The following is an 18,620-nucleotide window of genomic DNA, read 5'->3' as shown; positions in this document are numbered from 1 at the left end:
GTGGGGGGTACGGCAATGGAGAGAGGGAGAGAGAAACAGAAAATAAATCTGGATTTGGAACTTGATGGCTGACAGAATGGCAATAACTTCATAAAATTGCAAATCATTTTAAATTTTGCTTTCGAGTAAGCAAAAAGTACTTAAGGTAAAGCCTTGACATATTTAAGTTAAATATCCTTAAAAATAACATGTCTTTCCCAATTTCATAAAAGACTTTACAAACATGTTTATGGGTTTTTTAAAACAAACGTAAATTTTTCTAAGTCTCATGGCACATAGAGGGAGCTTAATACTAAAGATTTGGAATATGTCATTGGTCTTGTAAGTCAGCAGCAAAAAATACATGGGGATTCTGGAACTGTTTCCTAAGGATACTGATATTGATGGACAGATGCTCATACTACATATTAAATGGATTTGGCCAATGGAGTAACAAGTCTCAGTAAAAACTCTTCATTGCTGTAATGACTCAAGAAAACAGAACAGATATATTGAGCAGTCCATATTGGAGTAGACACATATTAGCAAATAGAGAACACACACATATCATCATTGCTGAACAAAAAAGGAAATAAAAATTATAAAGTCAATAAAATGTGCTCCAAAAAGATATAGTATGCATCTGCACACATTATAGTTATTGCACTCTTTGCCCCTAAATATTTATGGTATTTATGTAATTATTTTACATCTGCCTATGTTTGTGTATTCCCAATTAAGCAACACATTTACTACTCACAATGCAAAAATTAGCACATAATATTTAATATTTGTCTACTTCTCCTTGTGTTGGAAAACTCTAGTGAATCCATGTTTTGTCGTCTTAATGGTCCACATTTCCTATGCATTTTACACAATATTAGTAATATAATTAGTGCCCCTTAATGGATATTTTTAGATATGTGTTCTGTAGTTAGATAAAGATAGAAATAAAAACTAGCTATAATAGAAACTGCTTTACTATTTCTTATTATAGTGTTGTATTCCAGTTGATTAGCCACCATAGTTAGGTCAAAATAGAATTTCCAGTATAAATCCAAGCACTTTTCTACAATTCTAATACACACATAGACCAAATCCACTTTACAGTGGCTGGCAATTGAGAAATGTTTCAATTTATTCAATCATATTAACTACTGGGCTTTCGAAAAACTGACCATGATACTTGTTAAATGTATTCACTATTATTTTATAATCTAAGTAATACACAGATAGAACTTAGTTTTGAAATCTGTTTAAATGACTATAAACCATATTGTTAGCATATAACAATATAAGATGCATCCTGTCACTCTTTAAAAGTATCCAAATATTACCCTAAATCCAATATGCTAGTAATAAAACTGGAAGGTTTATCACTGAGCAGTAGAGGAGACAAGAAAAAAACAAAAACAAAAAAACAAAAAACAAAACAACAGAGTATAGTAATACAAAGCATCATAATAATAATATGTTTCACATTGCATAGGTAGTTTTTAAAAAACGTGGCAAATCAGAGGAAGTGTTTGGATTATTTCCATAACAATCTAAATCTAGTTTTATTACTAGCATAACACAACTCAAAATCCAAGCGAATATCGCTGTACTATCAGATTCCAGCTGATTACTCTACATTTATGTTTCTCTTCTCTTCCTTGTGAATATTCAGAGGAATGTCTACTTTAATTGTATGCATGAGCATAATATCCTAATTTCTTCAGAATTATTTTTTTTTATTATACCCACATTTACATTCATTACAGGGAAAGGATACATTAAAGTTAGCCATGGAAAGACACATAGGGAAGAATCCAGGAGGGTTCCAAATGGAAGTTTTCATTGTCCTCAAGATGCATTACTCTCCTGGCATTATTACTTTATTATTTCATTTGTACCAATCTTTACTAATGATTTCCATCCATCTATATTTTATATTATATTATAGCAAGAAACTTATCTATACTCATGAAAATTACACTGATGCTATGTGCTCTAATAATTCCACACAAATAAAAAGGTAATTTACTTTGCATTAAATTAACTGGTTTTGTGTTGGTTTGTATGCTTGCTTGCTAGGTATTACTATTAATGATTACTATATATTCTTCATAAAAGATTTTTTACATACATACATTTATTTATTTATTTAGGAAAGCAGAATGACATACTCCTCAGGAGTGAGAATTATAAGAGGTTAGACTGCCTGTGTTTGTATTTTGGCTGAAACATTTACTAATGCCTCTACACCTCAGTATCCTAATCTATAAAATACACTTTGTAAATAATACTTGCCAATTAAATTGTTGGGAGGTCTAAGTAAGATAACGTATGCAAAACACTTAAAATAAATGCTTGGAACATAGTAAGTGTCTAATAAATATATGCCTCCTCTCTCCTCCCTACTTTCCTGGGTTAAAGAATATTACTACATACACAAAACTTTCCACTTGCCACTAGATTCCAGTACTGGAGATACTATAATTATCTGAATAAAATAATACATTTTCTTTTCCAAAACCACTTTACACTCATGGTCAATAAATATGCTCATTTTGAGTGTCATTATAAAAGCCAAAAGTGTCTTATCTTAAATGTTAACAAGTATACATACAAATATATCTATGTAAAGAATGACATTTTTAAAACAATAGTATAATGAACCAGGAGGTGTGGTTTCATATTAACTGGTAAATAAAATTTCTCATTTCTATACTATTACAAAGCTAACCAATGAATGTAGATTATCATCAGCATCATCATAAACAATTTTATAAGCATTCGATAGTGTGGCATCTTTTTCCTAAAAGAACTACAAAGATAATCTTTAAACGGCTTTCCTGTTTTATAAAATGACCAATGAGCATAGAAAATATTTCTAATTAATAGATAATTCAAATTAAAAGACAAATGGGTTATTGATAGCTAAGTTTTAACACAGCACAGTAATTGAGTACAGTCAACTGTTCAGGAGTTAATCATTCATTCTTGATAAGATAGAGTCATTATTTGCCTCCACTTATTGCTTTTACCCATTTTGTGATCATATAGCTTTTTTAAGCACATGCACACTAAGCCAGTAAAAGCAAGAGAAAATAAATGATACAAAATTTCTCGCTTTTATAAAATGTTAACCATTGTGGAAAAAAATTGGTGAGGAAAGTTTGTATAACTTGTGAAACTTTATTGTCGGCATTATTTACTAATATTTTACTGTTGGTACTCCCTGCTAATATTGCTGACTTCCTCTATATTTAATTAATTCATACTAATCACAGCAAGTATAGAGATTGAGCAGTGACTTAGTTATATTATGTACTATATACTAATATGACAATCATTTATAATAATCAAGAATGGTGCTTCTTTGTTCAGTAATCTTTCTTACTTTCTTTTTTTTTTTAATAAATTTATTTATTTATTTATTTTTGGTTGTGTTGGGTCTTTGTTGCTGCGAGTGGGCTTTCTCTAGTTGTGGTGGGGGGGCCACTCTTTGTCGCAATGTGCAGGCCTCTCATTGCTGTGGCCTCTCCTGTTGCAGAGCACGGGCTCTAGGCACGTGGGCTTCAGTAGTTGTGGCACTTGGGCTCAGTAGTTGTGGTTTGTGGGCTCTAGAGCTCAGGCTCAGTAGTTATACCACACGGGCTTAGTTGCTCTGTGGCACGTGGAATTTTCCCAGACCAGGGCTCGAACCCGTGTACCCTGCATTGGCAGGCGGATTCCCAACCACTGTGCCACCAGGGAAGCCCCTACTTTCTTAATGGTTGTGCTGTTTGGGGTATAAAGCAAACTCAACATGAAGCAATTCGATTTAATATTTTAATAAAAATAATTGGTCCCATTTTAACATTATAATAATACACCTTTTTCTTCAATCAAGCATTTGTCTTTTTAATGAATGGATCCATCTACAAAGCAAAAATGCTAATCCTACCTCCAAGAAATTAACACAAAGTTCTTTTTTTCCCCACCCACTCCTGAAATTTATTTTTAAAATGCACAGAAATAATATAAACAGTAAAAAGTATATACAAAGAAAAATAATTCCTCCATCTATTTCAGGACTAATTCTTACTACACACATATTACCAGTATCATCAAAATATCATACAAAGTTCCATATAATTTTCAAGAATATGAATACATATATATGTGTGTGTGTGTCCATGTGCAGTGTGTTTCTTCATATAATGTTTTCCACAAATGAGAGAATTTCTCACACATTATTATTAATAGTTCTAAACTTAGACATCAGTAGCTAAATTGCAAATATAATTTCAAAATTATACTCTAAAGTTGAATTTATTTTCCCTCAGCACAGTTGTTGATTTTCAAAATGTTTCTTGCTTGATAAGAGTCCAAATGAAGGCAGTTAAATAAGACACTGAATGAAAATTAATCTTTCAATGAATGAGTAGTTATTGATCAAAATTAACCAATTTTCTAAAATTATCAACAACATACATATTTAAATTGTGAACCATACTATTTATAGATTAAGAATAAAGCTACTCTATTCACAAATACTATAACAAATCTATGGAAAATATTTACCTTCTAGAGGCACATCACTTTTTGTCTAGACGTTAGTTCTCATCAGTAAAGATGTAAGAAATGTAATATGCTAACAAAAAATGTTAAGTAAATATTCTCACTGCTGTTAAACATGATGATACAGTCAACAGGCTAAATAACTAGAAAGCTTACTATATAGTACTATTAAATAATATGATATATATTATAGCATTATTAAATAATAAATATAATACTATCACACAATGTCATTAAATACTAAGCCCTGAGTAAGTGCCAGTCTTACATGCAAACAATCTCACCTAATATAACGTAATGAGTGCCAAAGATACTGTCATCAAACCTACCTCAAGCACTGCCCCTAATTCTGTCTCAAAGTCTAAGATTCTACAAAACCATGTTGAAAATGCAAATAGAAACATAATCCATTTATTGAGCATCAGTCATAAATTCTTTAATTTGAATATGCTTATAAGGCTAGCTCTCATTAGCTGATAAAGACAAGAAAGCTTGCTACATAAAAAAAAGAAAGTTATTATTGAAAAGGCATCAGAGGATAGCATGGAGAGCTCTTTTACACAGGACAGTCAGGCAAGGCCTCTAAGTAGACTAACTAATTTCCAACTAAGTGGAAATTTCAATAATAAAACAGAAAGAACCATGTGAACATTTGAGAAAATAGGTAGGTAGGAGAAAAAGCAAGAACAAAGTCCCTGAGACAAGAAGGTACTTGGGGTGTTTAAGGAAAAGCAAGAGGGCCAGTGGAGTTAGAGTAGAATGAGCAAGGAAGAGAATGGAAGGAGAGGACGGAGCCAAGGGTCCATGATGGATTGTGAATTCTGTCTTAAGTGTGGAGGGAAGCCACTGGAAAATTAATTTGAGCTAGAAAGTGATATGTCCTGACTAGCCTTTTTAAATGATAATTCTGGCTAATCATTTCCCACCAAATTTGTAAATGCTAAAGTTCCTCCAAGGTTCTATCCTCTTCTCTTCTCCATTTATACTTTTTTATATAATTTTATTGAGCTGACAGTTCTCAAGTCTCCAGAAATGGCCTAGTCAATATCTCCAGTTGGATGCTTACTGGGGTCTCAAACAACATAAGCCTGCCCTGACCACTGATTTCTCTATTCTCATCCCCACCACCTCAGTCTCTTCCTCCCCAATGTACCCCATGGCAATAAACTGTACCTTCATTTATCCAGTTTCCAATAACCTAGGAATCATTCTATCTTCATCTCTTATTTTCATACCTGATATCTATGTCATCAGCAACCATATCATCAAAATATATTCCAAATCTGCCACTTCTTACCACTTCAAAGTCTATACTTACCAAATATTGTTTACCTAGCTAAATTAACAGCAGTTTTATAACTGGTCTCTGTTGGTTCACAATAGCAGGAGTTCCCTGGGTAAAACCTGAAACTGGCTCCTGTACACTGGGGCTTCCCAACCCCATTATCCACTTCAGCTGCCAGTTGTTATTTAAACGTATAAATCAGATCACATCATCTTCCAGTGAAATCCATAAAAAAAAACCTAAATTCTTTAAACTTTGGCCTACAAATCTCCACATCATCTGAATTCTATCTACCTTTCCAAATTATTCCATTCTTCTTTCCTCACCATTCAGTCTATATAGGGTAGCTATCTTTCAGTCACACTAACATACTAAATTACTTCCTGACTCAAGGTCTTTGCACTACTGTTCCTTTTGCCTGAAATGCTCTTCCCCTAGATTTTCAATAGTTCTCTCCTTCTCTTTAATAAGTATACCCAGGATAAGAACTGGTGCAGAATCATGCTGCCTGGCTGAGGGAAATATAAGCTTCTAGCTAACTAGCTTCATGAGTCACTCTCTCTCAGTATCAAAATCTTATTAATATAAATGTTATAAAGAAGTAAGCTATCTTAGCCATTTATTTCCATTTGTTTTTATTGAATAAATCTATATACTCCACTTCCCCAACTCTAAACTGTAAGCTGTTTTAGGACAAGGATCTTATTCATTGCTATATTTCTCTGCATTAGAAGAGTGCCTAGAATATATTTATTGCTTACCTAGTTGTGTGAATATACATTAGAATTCAGTTCAGTTATATATGGGTTAAACTGACATATTCTAATGAAAAACTCTTTCCCCACTTATAAATCTATTCCTATGAAAAATGCATTTCATGATCTGAACAATTAATTAACTTTCAAATAAAATTTTCAAATACAACTGATCTATATGTGGAAGTTTATATATATAATATTTAGAAAATATATCGAAGAACACACACATCTTCACTGAAGGTTGGTATTTTGTGGCTGAAATAATCCAGTGAGCAATTAGCTATCTAAAACAAAAACTGTAGTGGGTACCTTCCAAGACCAACCAAATGGATAAATGCACTTTGGATTGCCTGGTAGGTATGAAAACTTAGTACACAAAGTACAGTTTCGATGTTATCTGCTCCAGAACACCAAACAGAATCCTAGATACACCAATTATGGGCCTGTTAATAATCTTTTCATTAATGATGCAATTAAATTATGCAAATGGAAATATGTAAAGCAATTTCCTTAGAGAATCATAAAATGGATAAATCATCTAAAGGAATACATCCCTGGATTCCATAAGTCAGCTGTGAACATAATGTTTCTTCACTAAAATCTTGTCCGCCACCAATAAAATCAATTAAAGTTATACTGATTCTTCATCTATTCATCTTGTATTCATTTGCAATGTTAGAAATCTAAGGTACAGTTCTATATTATATCTCCATTTTCCTTATTAGTACCAAAAATTTAAGACTGGTACTTAAGACCCCTAAGTACTAGAAACCAATAAAATCATACTGAAAGTGGGATCTTTCAAAATTATCAGAAATGAGAAAGAGAAGAAATTTATTATTGTTAACTCAAGGAGTCTCTCTTGCTACCAAATCCCTTTTGTAAAAGATAGGTGCCTGTACTCCACATGCAAACACAGGCACTTAGCAGTATTTCCTAAAAGGTTTCAGTTTTTATTTCCCTTTGCAAAATTGGCAGGTAGACAACCACACTTTTAAAGAACTGCATTTTCAGGGAATAAACCTAGTTTGTTTATTGGTTTCTCTGGTCTTTCAAATGCCTCTTGAATTCCTTTTGGGTTGAATGAGTTATATGCTCTTTTACCTAAAATCTGTACTTGGATGCTTTCAAATAAAGAAGGGCTTTTGTTGTTGTTAATATCTAGCAGAAATTCAAAGCAGTTATCTCTAACAATTCTTGTAACAATTCAAAAACACATTTCCTCCTTTTGACACGCTTCATCCACTCATAGCTCAGGCACTTATTAAGTAATTTGTGTTGCTTACTATATACATTTGAGAAATATAACAAAGAATAATGTGAAAATACATTAAAATGTGAGATAATATAAACTACAGGAACTATGAAAAGCTATGCAATACTCCAGGAGAAAAGTGATGAAAATGTGAACTAAGGCAGTAGCGGTAAGGAAAGAAGACAGAAGAGAAACAATTCTTTGTTAGAATGAGCAGGATTTGTTGACTCACTAGATGTGAGACAGGAAGAGGTTAAGGAAGACTGACCCTGAAATATAAGGGGAAGGAGATGTTAAGCAATTCTACTTGGGAGAGTTAGCGCTCAGTTTCCATTCAGGAAAGGAAATGGGGTAAGATTCATAAAGAAGTGAAAACTGAAAAAGAAACATTAGTTCTAAAGGGGTGACTTTCTGTGATTGACTCGGGGCTGTCAGAGCTTTCTAAGACCTCCTCTGGGTAGGGGTTATCACTGCTCTCTAAAGGTATCACTAGAGTTTTGAGTGCAATAGGCCAGGTGGAATATCTCAGAGCCCCTGGCTTTGATGGAAGTAGATTTAATGTGTTTAAAGTTAAACACAATTTGTTTCTTAGTTCCTTTTTAAAGGGTCTCTAAAGCACTGTGTTATGGTATTAAATGAGCCAGTATTATGTGTGCTGTTAATTATTTATTTTTATTCTCAGTCATTCAAGAACTAAGTGTATCTTTTTTTAAAGAATCATTTCAGAAACTTGAAATGTTTTTGTCATAACAAGGACCAGGAAAATTATATGAAAGTTTTCTAAGTAAGTACACTGTGTTGATAATTATTCTCATGAAGATAATACAGGCAGAGGAGCAAAACTGGGATGGAAAAGGTCATCAAAAATACATTTTTGATATATTTCAATTTTAGGCTTCTGCAGAATATCTACCACGGAATATCTGACAAGCATTTGGAAACTTAGATTTTCTGGGGTGTACAGAGGGTACATGAATCATCAAGATAAGACAGGTAAATGATTGAACTCTCCCAAAGAGAGTTTATACAGTGAGATGAGATGAAAATTGAAAATAAAGCCATAAGAAGCACTAATATTAAGGAATAGGAGGAGAAAGAGAAACTAAAAAATAATAGGTACTGAATAAACAGAGAGGTAGGAAAAGAAGCAAGGGAGAAATTTCCATGGAAGTCAAGGGAGGTAAGTATTTCGAGAATACAGTAGTCAATCGTGTCCAAAATAATGGGGAGATCAAGTAAAGTAAAGAATGAAGAGAGGCCACTACATTTTAATCTAACCGATGTCAGAATAGTTTAAGCAGAAATGAAAATAAGAATACAGTAAAGAAATTGAAGGGAGAATGAAAAGAAAGTTATGATAGAAACCCAGGCTGCTTGGTAAAGAAGTATGGTGATGAGAAGATAGTAAAAGAGATATCATGACGGTAAAACAGAGTCAGGATAAGGATTTTTTACCATGAGAGAGTCATGAAACTTTACTTATGAAAAAAAAGCTATTCTATAAGAGAAAAATATTTGAAAAGATATGTACATTGATGGCTTCTATAAGACATAAAAATATTTAGTCATTACTGATTATTGAAGGAAGACATAGTTAATCATGTTTGAGGTACCTTCCTATCCCATATTCCATATACGATGCCCTGAATATCGACGGTAAGGACCACATGTTACCATCCTCACACTCACCCTCAATATATACAACCCCATGAAAATGTCCTTAACTTCTCAGTTATTATGCCCTCTGAAGACTAGTCTAAACTGAGAAACACTGAGAAATTATATTCAGAGGGAGTGGGCACTTGAAAGTCTATGCCCAGTCAGTGTTAAGGAGGTCATTTTCCCTATGTACACAGGATGAATAAACAGAGAAACTTGTCTTCAGAGAGAAACAGAAGCTCAGAGAAAAGCCATAGTGAAAAGAATATGTGGCTTTATTGAGTGAGAGACAGAGAGAAATAGAGAAAATAGCTGTCTCAGTCCAACCCACCATGCCTGTTTCTAGCTGCAATTCCCATACAGCAAGTTACATGTCACATTTATGAGATGCTCCTAAATCCCTTCAATAAACCCCCTCCATGTGAGATAAGTGAATGCATTTTTGTTCCTTGAAACTAGATAATTTTGACTAGAAAATGTGGTTCCTTTTCTGATTCTTCCAAGGAAATTTCGAAAACTTCCAATACAAAGATATGCAAATAAGTTTTAAATGTTTAACTACATGCTATAAATCTTATCTTAAGGAGTAGAAGGGTATCATGGCAACTGCAATGAACTTTACTTATGGGAAGTAATGAGCTTGTTACAGCATTTTTTTCAAATTGTACAGAGACTAACCTTTGAATCTTTCTTCAAATGATTCTGCTCTATGCTTCATAACAGATATAAATATCATACCTACTTTAATGAAGGAAAAGATCAGTAAATTGTGATTTTTTTACCACCATGACCAGGCTTCTAGTTTTCCCAAATCACCTTGGGATCACCCTCTACATCCCCTCTCTCTTCTCTGAACTATGACATTCCCTGTCTACATATACATATCGATAGATAGATAGATAGATAGATAGATAGATAGATAGATAGATAGATAGATAGATAGATAGATGATAGATAGATAGATAGATGATAGATAGATAGATTGATATATCTCCACCTATTCTAGCTAATAGCCTACAAAAATGGAAAAATCTCACCTTCTGAGACTCTGGGCATGAACATTAGTCTGGCTGACCTCGCAACCCTGGCACAGCTACCATTTTACATTTGTATACTCAGATTTCACTTAAAACCTAGTTAAACCCCTTTCAGAATACTCTTTTCACCCCCATCCAGCCCTTCCTATTAGATATGGCCTAATTCCAAACTGGTCAATATTCCATTGATAAAACCACCAGTGCTTAGCCAAAGAATATCACTCTCATCCCTCACTTCCCACCACCTCCTCTTTTTCTGCCTAGCTCTGACACTCTTGCTGCTCCTGAACCTGGAAACTCCCCAGGTAATGGTTGTTGCCTGGTGAGTAAATCTCTTAAGGAAAAGGAATGGGAAGATCAGAGCCCAGAAAGGAAAGAAAGATAGTAAGTGACTTGTGGATGGACTCCATGTCTGTGTTACTCATCTTGTACACTCAGAAACTGCCATGGTACCTGGCATGAGGAGGTACTTAGAAAATACTGTTTAACAAATGAACTACAGGGACAGCAGAATAGCAAATCACTCTGCCTACACCTTAGTACTTTCCATTCTCTCAAAAGTGAAGACTCCCAAAAAGACGTAATCTCACTATTTCATCTTCTTAACCTGATCCAACTTTGAACATTATAGAGAACTGACATCATTTCTTTAAAAAAAAACAAATATATATAACAAATAAGTAAGATTAATCCATTTCACATACTGAAGATATCTTTCTTTCAATAAGCTTCTCCAAATGTTATTCTAGGGTTCTCTAAAAATGCTATTTATGGGCTTCCCTGGTGGCGCAGTGGTTGAGAATCTGCCTGCTAATGCAGGAGACATGGGTTCGAGCCCTGGTCTGGGAAGATCCCACATGCCACGGAGCAACTAGGCCCGTGAGCCACAACTACTGAGCCTGCGCGTCTGGAGCCTGTGCTCCACAAGAGAGGCCACGACAGTGAAAGGCCTGCGCACCGCGATGAGGAGTGGCCCCCACTTGCCACAACTAGAGAAAGCCCTCACACAGAAATGAAGACCCAACACAGCCATAAATAAATAAATTAAAAATAGAAAATGCTATTTATTTTCAATGCATTTATTACATAAGTTGTGGACATATAACCTTAATATTAATCAATCAACAATAAATATCAATCAAATCATGATATTATAATTTATATTTGTAATCATCATAAAGAACATAAAAATATGAACTTACATGTTTTGACAAGTTGGGACTCTTCGAATCAACATCATACCTAAAAGATTAAAATATAAAATTTAAATTATTTCCACAAAATAAAGTTAGAGAAAAATGTCAGTATTTCCCCCAAAACATAAATAAAAAATGAATCAAAATTATATGAATTGGGAGAAAAACTTAGCAAATTTAGAAATTTCTCATAATCTGTGGCCTACATACCAAAGGTAGAATTCACAATCCCTGGGTCCTTTTATTTCTACAACTTAAGTAGAAGTCCTAATATTTTCACAGTCATGAATTCTTCCGCTCGATAAGACAAGTTTAAAATTTCCCTTTTCTGTGAATCAATAGATTCCTAATACTCCGTAAAAACTGAAATTCTCCTTGTAAAACAAGTGCGGATAACAGGGTATCATTTGTTATAATTATAATTGCATTATATAATTATATATAAATACAAGTATATTATAATTATATTATAATTCTTATTTAATATCATAAATGTTCTTATTAATTTCGAAATTTGGCCAAAGTAATGACATATTATTTTTCCCCAATCACAGAACTTGGAGAAACCATGTATTTTATGGAGAAAGAAATGTATTTATATAGGATTATTATATGTCCCATTTTTGATCACTTAGTACTGGAAATAAATGATTTCTTAAGGAGATCCTGGGAAAACATCACCTACTGTCACTTTAGCCCCTTGTTTAAAAATTTTTTTAGAAACAGAAAGGCTGCTAATAACCAAAACAATCTCAATTTACTGAATTCTTAAATAGGAAAATATTTGTACTGGTTCCAGTCTTTCTCCCAAATCATATTCCTTTCACATTCTTTGTGCATAGCTTCCTACCAAAAAGTAACTGCCTTTTTTTTAAGGTTTAAGTCTTCCCTCTCACATAACAAGAATGTTTCACAGAGAAATGAAGCATCTAGTCAAAAAAAAGGCAAAGAAAAAGAGTTCACTGGGTGTACTGATTCTGGGCAGAGGTGCACTTACTCCATAGCAAAGAATGTTTACCACAAACTGGTTTTAAAATTGTGTGATGCAAATACCTGCCTCAGAAGAATTACAAATTACTCTTCTTCACATCAGGGCATTTTGATCACTCTCAACATCTGTAAACTAGAATTTTGAATCAACAAATTGCCAACATCTACTGAAGACCTACAAGTATTGGTTAAAAAAATATATTTCTTATTCAAGAAATTTTTCTTGTTCAAAACAATTTCTAAGGGTAAAATTAAAATTAGCAACTGTAGCAATATCAAAGGTAAAACATAACTCTGCTGGCTCCTTCTCAAGTATCATCCCTGGAAACCGTTTTCTATAAAGGGTTTAGTGTGGACTAGGGAGAAATAACATGGTATATTCAGCTCAGTTAAAAAAGCAGAAAGAAAAGTATTTATGTTTTCATCACAAAGAGTTTAAGTATCCTCACATACAATCCTCCTTCATTGTCTTTAACAAAGCTTTTAATGCTATTACCTCAAAAATAGGTAATTTACAGCATACCTCTGAAAGCTTTAGATAATATGCTGGATTACAATGCACTCGAAATTACCATGATTTTTCATCTAAGGGAATTTTCCTTCTAATTTTTCTAAAAGTATCACTAGTTTTAATCCTCACAAGTCAGAACATAAACATGACATCCTAAATAGTTAAAAATATATCTGTGTGCATGGGGGTGGGGCTTTGCGAATGTGGGTGTCTGTCTATGTTTATAAGTGCCATAATCTCCTTAAGTAAAAGAGAACACACTGCAAAGCAGAAGTTCAGTAGTTTACTCCCAGGATGGTACACTTGTGCCTAAATGTACTAACAGCAATTTTGTAAAACATTTCATCCTGTTGTTGAATTCTTATTAGTAGAGTACTGAATTGGCAGTAACTGATTTGAATGGCTCCGAAGGATTATGTTTTCTAATGGAGGGTAACACATGTTGACTGGAATTTTTCCTGTATTTCTGAAATTCCAACTAAGGCCCAAAGCTGTAAACAAAAGATGCTGAGTTTCTCCTCATGCTTAGCTCAGAGATCCCGTTGAGTCACTCTCATTAGGGTCAGACCCTTCTCCACAAGGCTTAATCATGAAGTGACAGGCTATTCCTTACTTCTGGGGGGACATCAGGAGGTTCTTTCCACTCCCTAAAGCAAGGTGAAGGGGAGCTCCAAAACCTAGGGTGATTGTGTGAAGCAGAGGACAGCATCTGGTTTCCCTGCCACTTAAAGAACCTGCCTATGGGTCCATCCTAGGATGCCAATGGAAGAGAATGTTAGCTGACAGTGTTAGGAAGTGCCTTCTAAGAGCTGAAGAACAAGGAACAATGTCCTTTTGAAAGCAAGAAGGACCCTCTGGGGCTCCTGGGTATGGAAGCCTTTCCATGTCCCCTGTTTCTCATTTGTAGGGAACAGACTCCAGCCTCCATAAGCGTCCCTGAGTTCCAAAGGGCAGTTTACAACAGTTGCTAATCAAGGAAGGGAGGGGATGCAGAGACAAGGGAGGAGCAGCAGAGAAATAATAGTGCAGCCTTGGGGCAGGGTCCTGGTTCGCCCTCAAGGATTACATACACATAACAATATCTTTAAGCTCTTTATAGAACTAAAACCTCCAACAAATGGAAGATGTTGGCATTATTCATTCCAGAGAAGACCACCTGAGGCCAGATTAAAGGAACCAGAGAAGCACATCAAGAGATTACCTGAGACCAGATTAGAGGAATGCAGGCCCTGAACACACCCTAATCTTATCAGGAACCCCACCCTTGAATCCTTGCTATAAAACTCATCAACAAATCTTCCCAGGTTGGGACACAAGTTTTCAAGGGCAGCAGCATGCTGTGTCTCCCTTTGTCTGGTAAAGCAATAAAGCTATTCTTTTCTACTTCACCCAAAACTCTGTCTCTGAGATTTGATTCAGCACAACTGCACAGCTTTTTAGTCCCCTTGATATGTGTCCCTTGTGGCCAGTATCCTCTAAGGTCTAGATTTTGCAGAACCCACATATCTGCCTCCCAACTCCCCTAGCTTTCTGCTCTTCCACTCCCCTTCTCTCCTGCAAGTAGCTATGATAGTAGCTCCAAATGAGGGGAGAGAAAGTGAAGAGTTTTGGATTAAGTTTGAGATTAAAGTTTTAAAATGAATAGTATATAACTATTAACAAAATGAGATGGTTCTAATAAACAAAAGTGATTGAAAAGTCATGCAATTAGACCTTGGCATTGTTAAGGTAGCCCTTAACCAATGGGAAAAACTGGAATTGGCAGTGTTGGGACAATTATTGGAAAAAATAAAGCAACATATTTTCCCCCAAAGTGTTGAGAATCTTCAAAAATAGATTGTAATAACATAATACATTCCATAATTATCACCATCTAATTTATCAAGGAGGAAAATCATCTACTAGGTAAGTCAAACCTACACTTGTAACTCCCTTGTTGGTGTTCTAGGCTAAATGGAAAAACAAGAGCAAAAAGAATTATATCTGATTTCTCATATTCTCCTCACATACTACATAGTGATACAGCTACCCACCCTTCTTGCTCAAAGACATTTTTGTACAGCTGTTCTGCCAATAATAAATTTTTCAACTATGACAACGAAGTAATTTATAAAGTACCTATACTATTATAGGTGTAACAATTATATAACAAAATAAATAAATGAAAAGCTTATGACTTTATCTGTGATATATACATAGCATGATGACAGAAACCATGTCTCTTTAATGAGTAAGTACATATCAAATCAAAAAGGCAGGAGAATTTTATGACTCATAGCTGATAAACTAATCTTAAAAATATCTTAGGGGCTTCCCTGGTGGCACAGTGGTTGAGAATCTGCCTGTCAATGCAGGGGACACGGGTTCGAGCCCTGGTCTGGGAAGATCCCACATGCCGCAGAGCAACTAGGCCCGTGAGCCACAACTACTGAGCCTGCGCATCTGGAGCCTGTACTCCCAACAAGAGAGGCCGCGATAGAGAGAGGCCCGCACACCACGATGAAGAGTGGCCCCCACTTGCCGCAACTAGAGAAAGCCCTCGCACAGAAATGAAGACCCGACACAGCCAAAAATAAATTAATTAATTAATTAATTAAAAAAATAAAAATAAAAAAATATCTCAGGCAAATCACCATAACAATAATTGTGGATTAATCAGAACTTACAGGAATTTGGGCCACTGCTGCCAGGAATCAGGAATACATATTCATTCATTTTCTTTCTCTCTCTCTCTGATTACAATTTTCTATCAGCATTGAAAGTTAACTAAAAATACCTCCCAAAAGCCATTTCTCAAACCTTCCATAATATGCAATTGTTTAGATGTTGTACTTCCAAAGCTTCTTTTTTATTGTTTTTTAGAATTTTGTAAAGTCAATACACAGGTTAACTAAATACAACACAATTCTGAAAACCATTTACACCTATCTGTTGGCCAATGTAGACTACCGCACTATTCAGCACTGCTGTTTCTTCAAAGGGACATGTTACTGTAAACATGTTGCAGTATTTGTGGTAGTGCTCTGAGTGATGTACACTGGGATTACAGGTGATTTTATTGACTACTTTATCCTTTTCTCATTTCCTAAATTTTCTACAATGAACATTTTCTCCTAGGACTAATACATTGCTAAGACAAAATTTAAAAACTAATCATAGTTAGGTACAATGGATAAATAGGTACTCATAACTAGAGAACAATTACACTGTTCTTCACATTTATTTAGATAGATATGGTGGAAAAATCATAATGTTTAAAAAGGAAAAAAGAAAGCCTGCTCTCCCAAGTTATATGAGATACTTGCAAAAGTGGGAAATCAGAAGAAATTATTTAAAGTGATATCAAAAATAGTACATAAACTAAGAGAATATACTTGTTACTTTTCTTGATAATCTTCTCCAGGTATCCCTTTCTCTGGTCCTAACTGTCTGAATTTTTTAGAGATCATATAAAATTGAAATAATATTATTTGACTCAAATTTCTGAAATTAACCAAATACATTCAAAAGTTTAAATGATACTTATTTAACTCAATTTTGCAATATGCTTTCACATTTCAAACATTATACAATTTCTATGAGAAATCCTGTAATTTTTAGAAAAAAAGAAAAAGCTGAAGAAGTTAAAATATATCATTTACCTACACTAATTTGGTACTTTATTTATTCTTGTTACACTATGATAAAATAATACAACATGCTCCCATTCTAATCAAACATACTAATTTCCTACATTTTCTTACTTTTGCTTGCTTAGATTAAATATATTCCATTACTACATTCACTGTGCAGTAGAACACTTCAAACATATACTTTCATCAGTATTAGATAACCAAGACAAAAATAAAAATTCCTCAGTCCAGGCATTATTTATTCTCTTCATAAAATTTTAGACATTCAGGTTTTGTACCATTAAATTATAAACTATTTTATGCAAAATTTTATTCTATATTGGAAAGGACAGATCCCATGAACATGTTAATTAAACTATCCAGGCCTTGGTTTTCTCATTTATAAAAATGAGATAACTCTGCCTCAGAAACTTACTGGGTTGGTTAAATCTGTTTACATATAGCAATGATTCTATTACAAACTGTGAATAATAGCAGTAGTATTACTATCACAAACCACATCTTTTTGTCTGTACTTACAAAACTTACTCTCAAACGGTATGAGCTTCTATAGTTATTTTACTTAGTTTATAAATAACTGGAAGATATTAGTAACAAACATATTAAACCATCTAATCATTCTTTTCCATATTTCCACCAGTAAGCGTGCTAAAGCTTTGTTTTCTTTTTTTTAATTCCCTGAATCACATACAGTACAATATTACTGATTTATCACAAAATATTAGAGAAATATGTTAAGTTCTATCAATGCCCTAACTTCCTTCCTACCTTTAAGTCTTCCTTGTCCATGCTAAGCATACCTGGTGAGCTTGACAAACACAGTATAAGTAACAGGTGCTTCCCTAACCTAATATATTCTCATTTGAGTCATTAGTTTGTCAAAGTAACTCTTGAAATGGCATTTGGTAAAATAGACATAATATTTAAATAACTAACCAACACCAAGTTCAGTGGAATTATATTTTCTTACCTGGACACTCCTTAAAATCCACTAGCTTCCTTAGTCTCATGTTCAGTAGAGATGAGCACGTGACCACCACTGTGTGTACAGGTAAATCATTCTTTACCTACTTCTCTCCAGAATGACCTGACCAGCTCTTAATTTTTGCTCTCTGGTCTACTGACTAACATTTGATTGCTGTCATCCTTTTTAGAGCACCATTTTCCTTCCTTTCATTCTACTAATGCAATTCTATAATAGCCACAGTTATGAATGTGAAATGACGTGGACTTAAGAAACCAATACAAGGAGGGCTAAAATTAGACAACAGTGGGTGAGTACCACAGTTCACCTCTGTGGAACAAAAACTCAATAAACTAATAATATCTTGTAAACTGACTGACTCCAGATTCTCTGTGGATAGGGAGTTGAACTTAAAGATAATATTTTAATATGCCTGATTCAGCATCAAAATAAAAAGAATATTAAAAATTCTAGCTTTATCATCCTGAGTCTTGGAAATATGAGTCCACAAAGGGATAAAGGGAGCCATAGTTAGGCAGAGATCCATGTACTATACAAAGAAGCAGCTGAGAGAAACCAAGATCTGGGGAATGTCAGCCACGGGAATATATGAGGATCACCTTGGAGTATAAGTAGAACTTGCAAGAAACCTACTGAGGCATAGGATGGTTTGAAAGAATGTCCATATATACCACCCAGCATTTCTACATGGTTAAATTAATCACTTATATTTTCAATAAACAGGTAGCAGAAAATCTATAAAATGCAAAGCAAGGCTGGGGACGGTGCTCAGGCCACACTCTAAA

General features: G+C 34.3%; 1 protein-coding gene across 1 annotated transcript in view; it reads right to left on the bottom strand.

Annotated features, from left to right (window-relative positions):
• Positions 1–18,620, bottom strand: part of CPNE8 (copine 8) — a 318,004-nt gene that overhangs the window by 187,097 nt on the left and 112,287 nt on the right. The window contains exon 5 of the mRNA XM_082419257.1: positions 11,724–11,763. Coding sequence (XP_082275383.1) covers positions 11,724–11,763 — 40 coding nt within the window. The remainder of the gene's footprint in view (positions 1–11,723; positions 11,764–18,620) is intronic.

Source organism: Balaenoptera physalus, assembly GCF_965194825.1.
Source record: "Balaenoptera physalus genome assembly, chromosome: 13".
Taxonomy (NCBI): domain Eukaryota; kingdom Metazoa; phylum Chordata; class Mammalia; order Artiodactyla; family Balaenopteridae; genus Balaenoptera; species Balaenoptera physalus.
The sequence above is the reverse complement of the archived record's forward strand: the minus strand, read 5'-3'. Positions and strand labels throughout refer to the sequence as shown.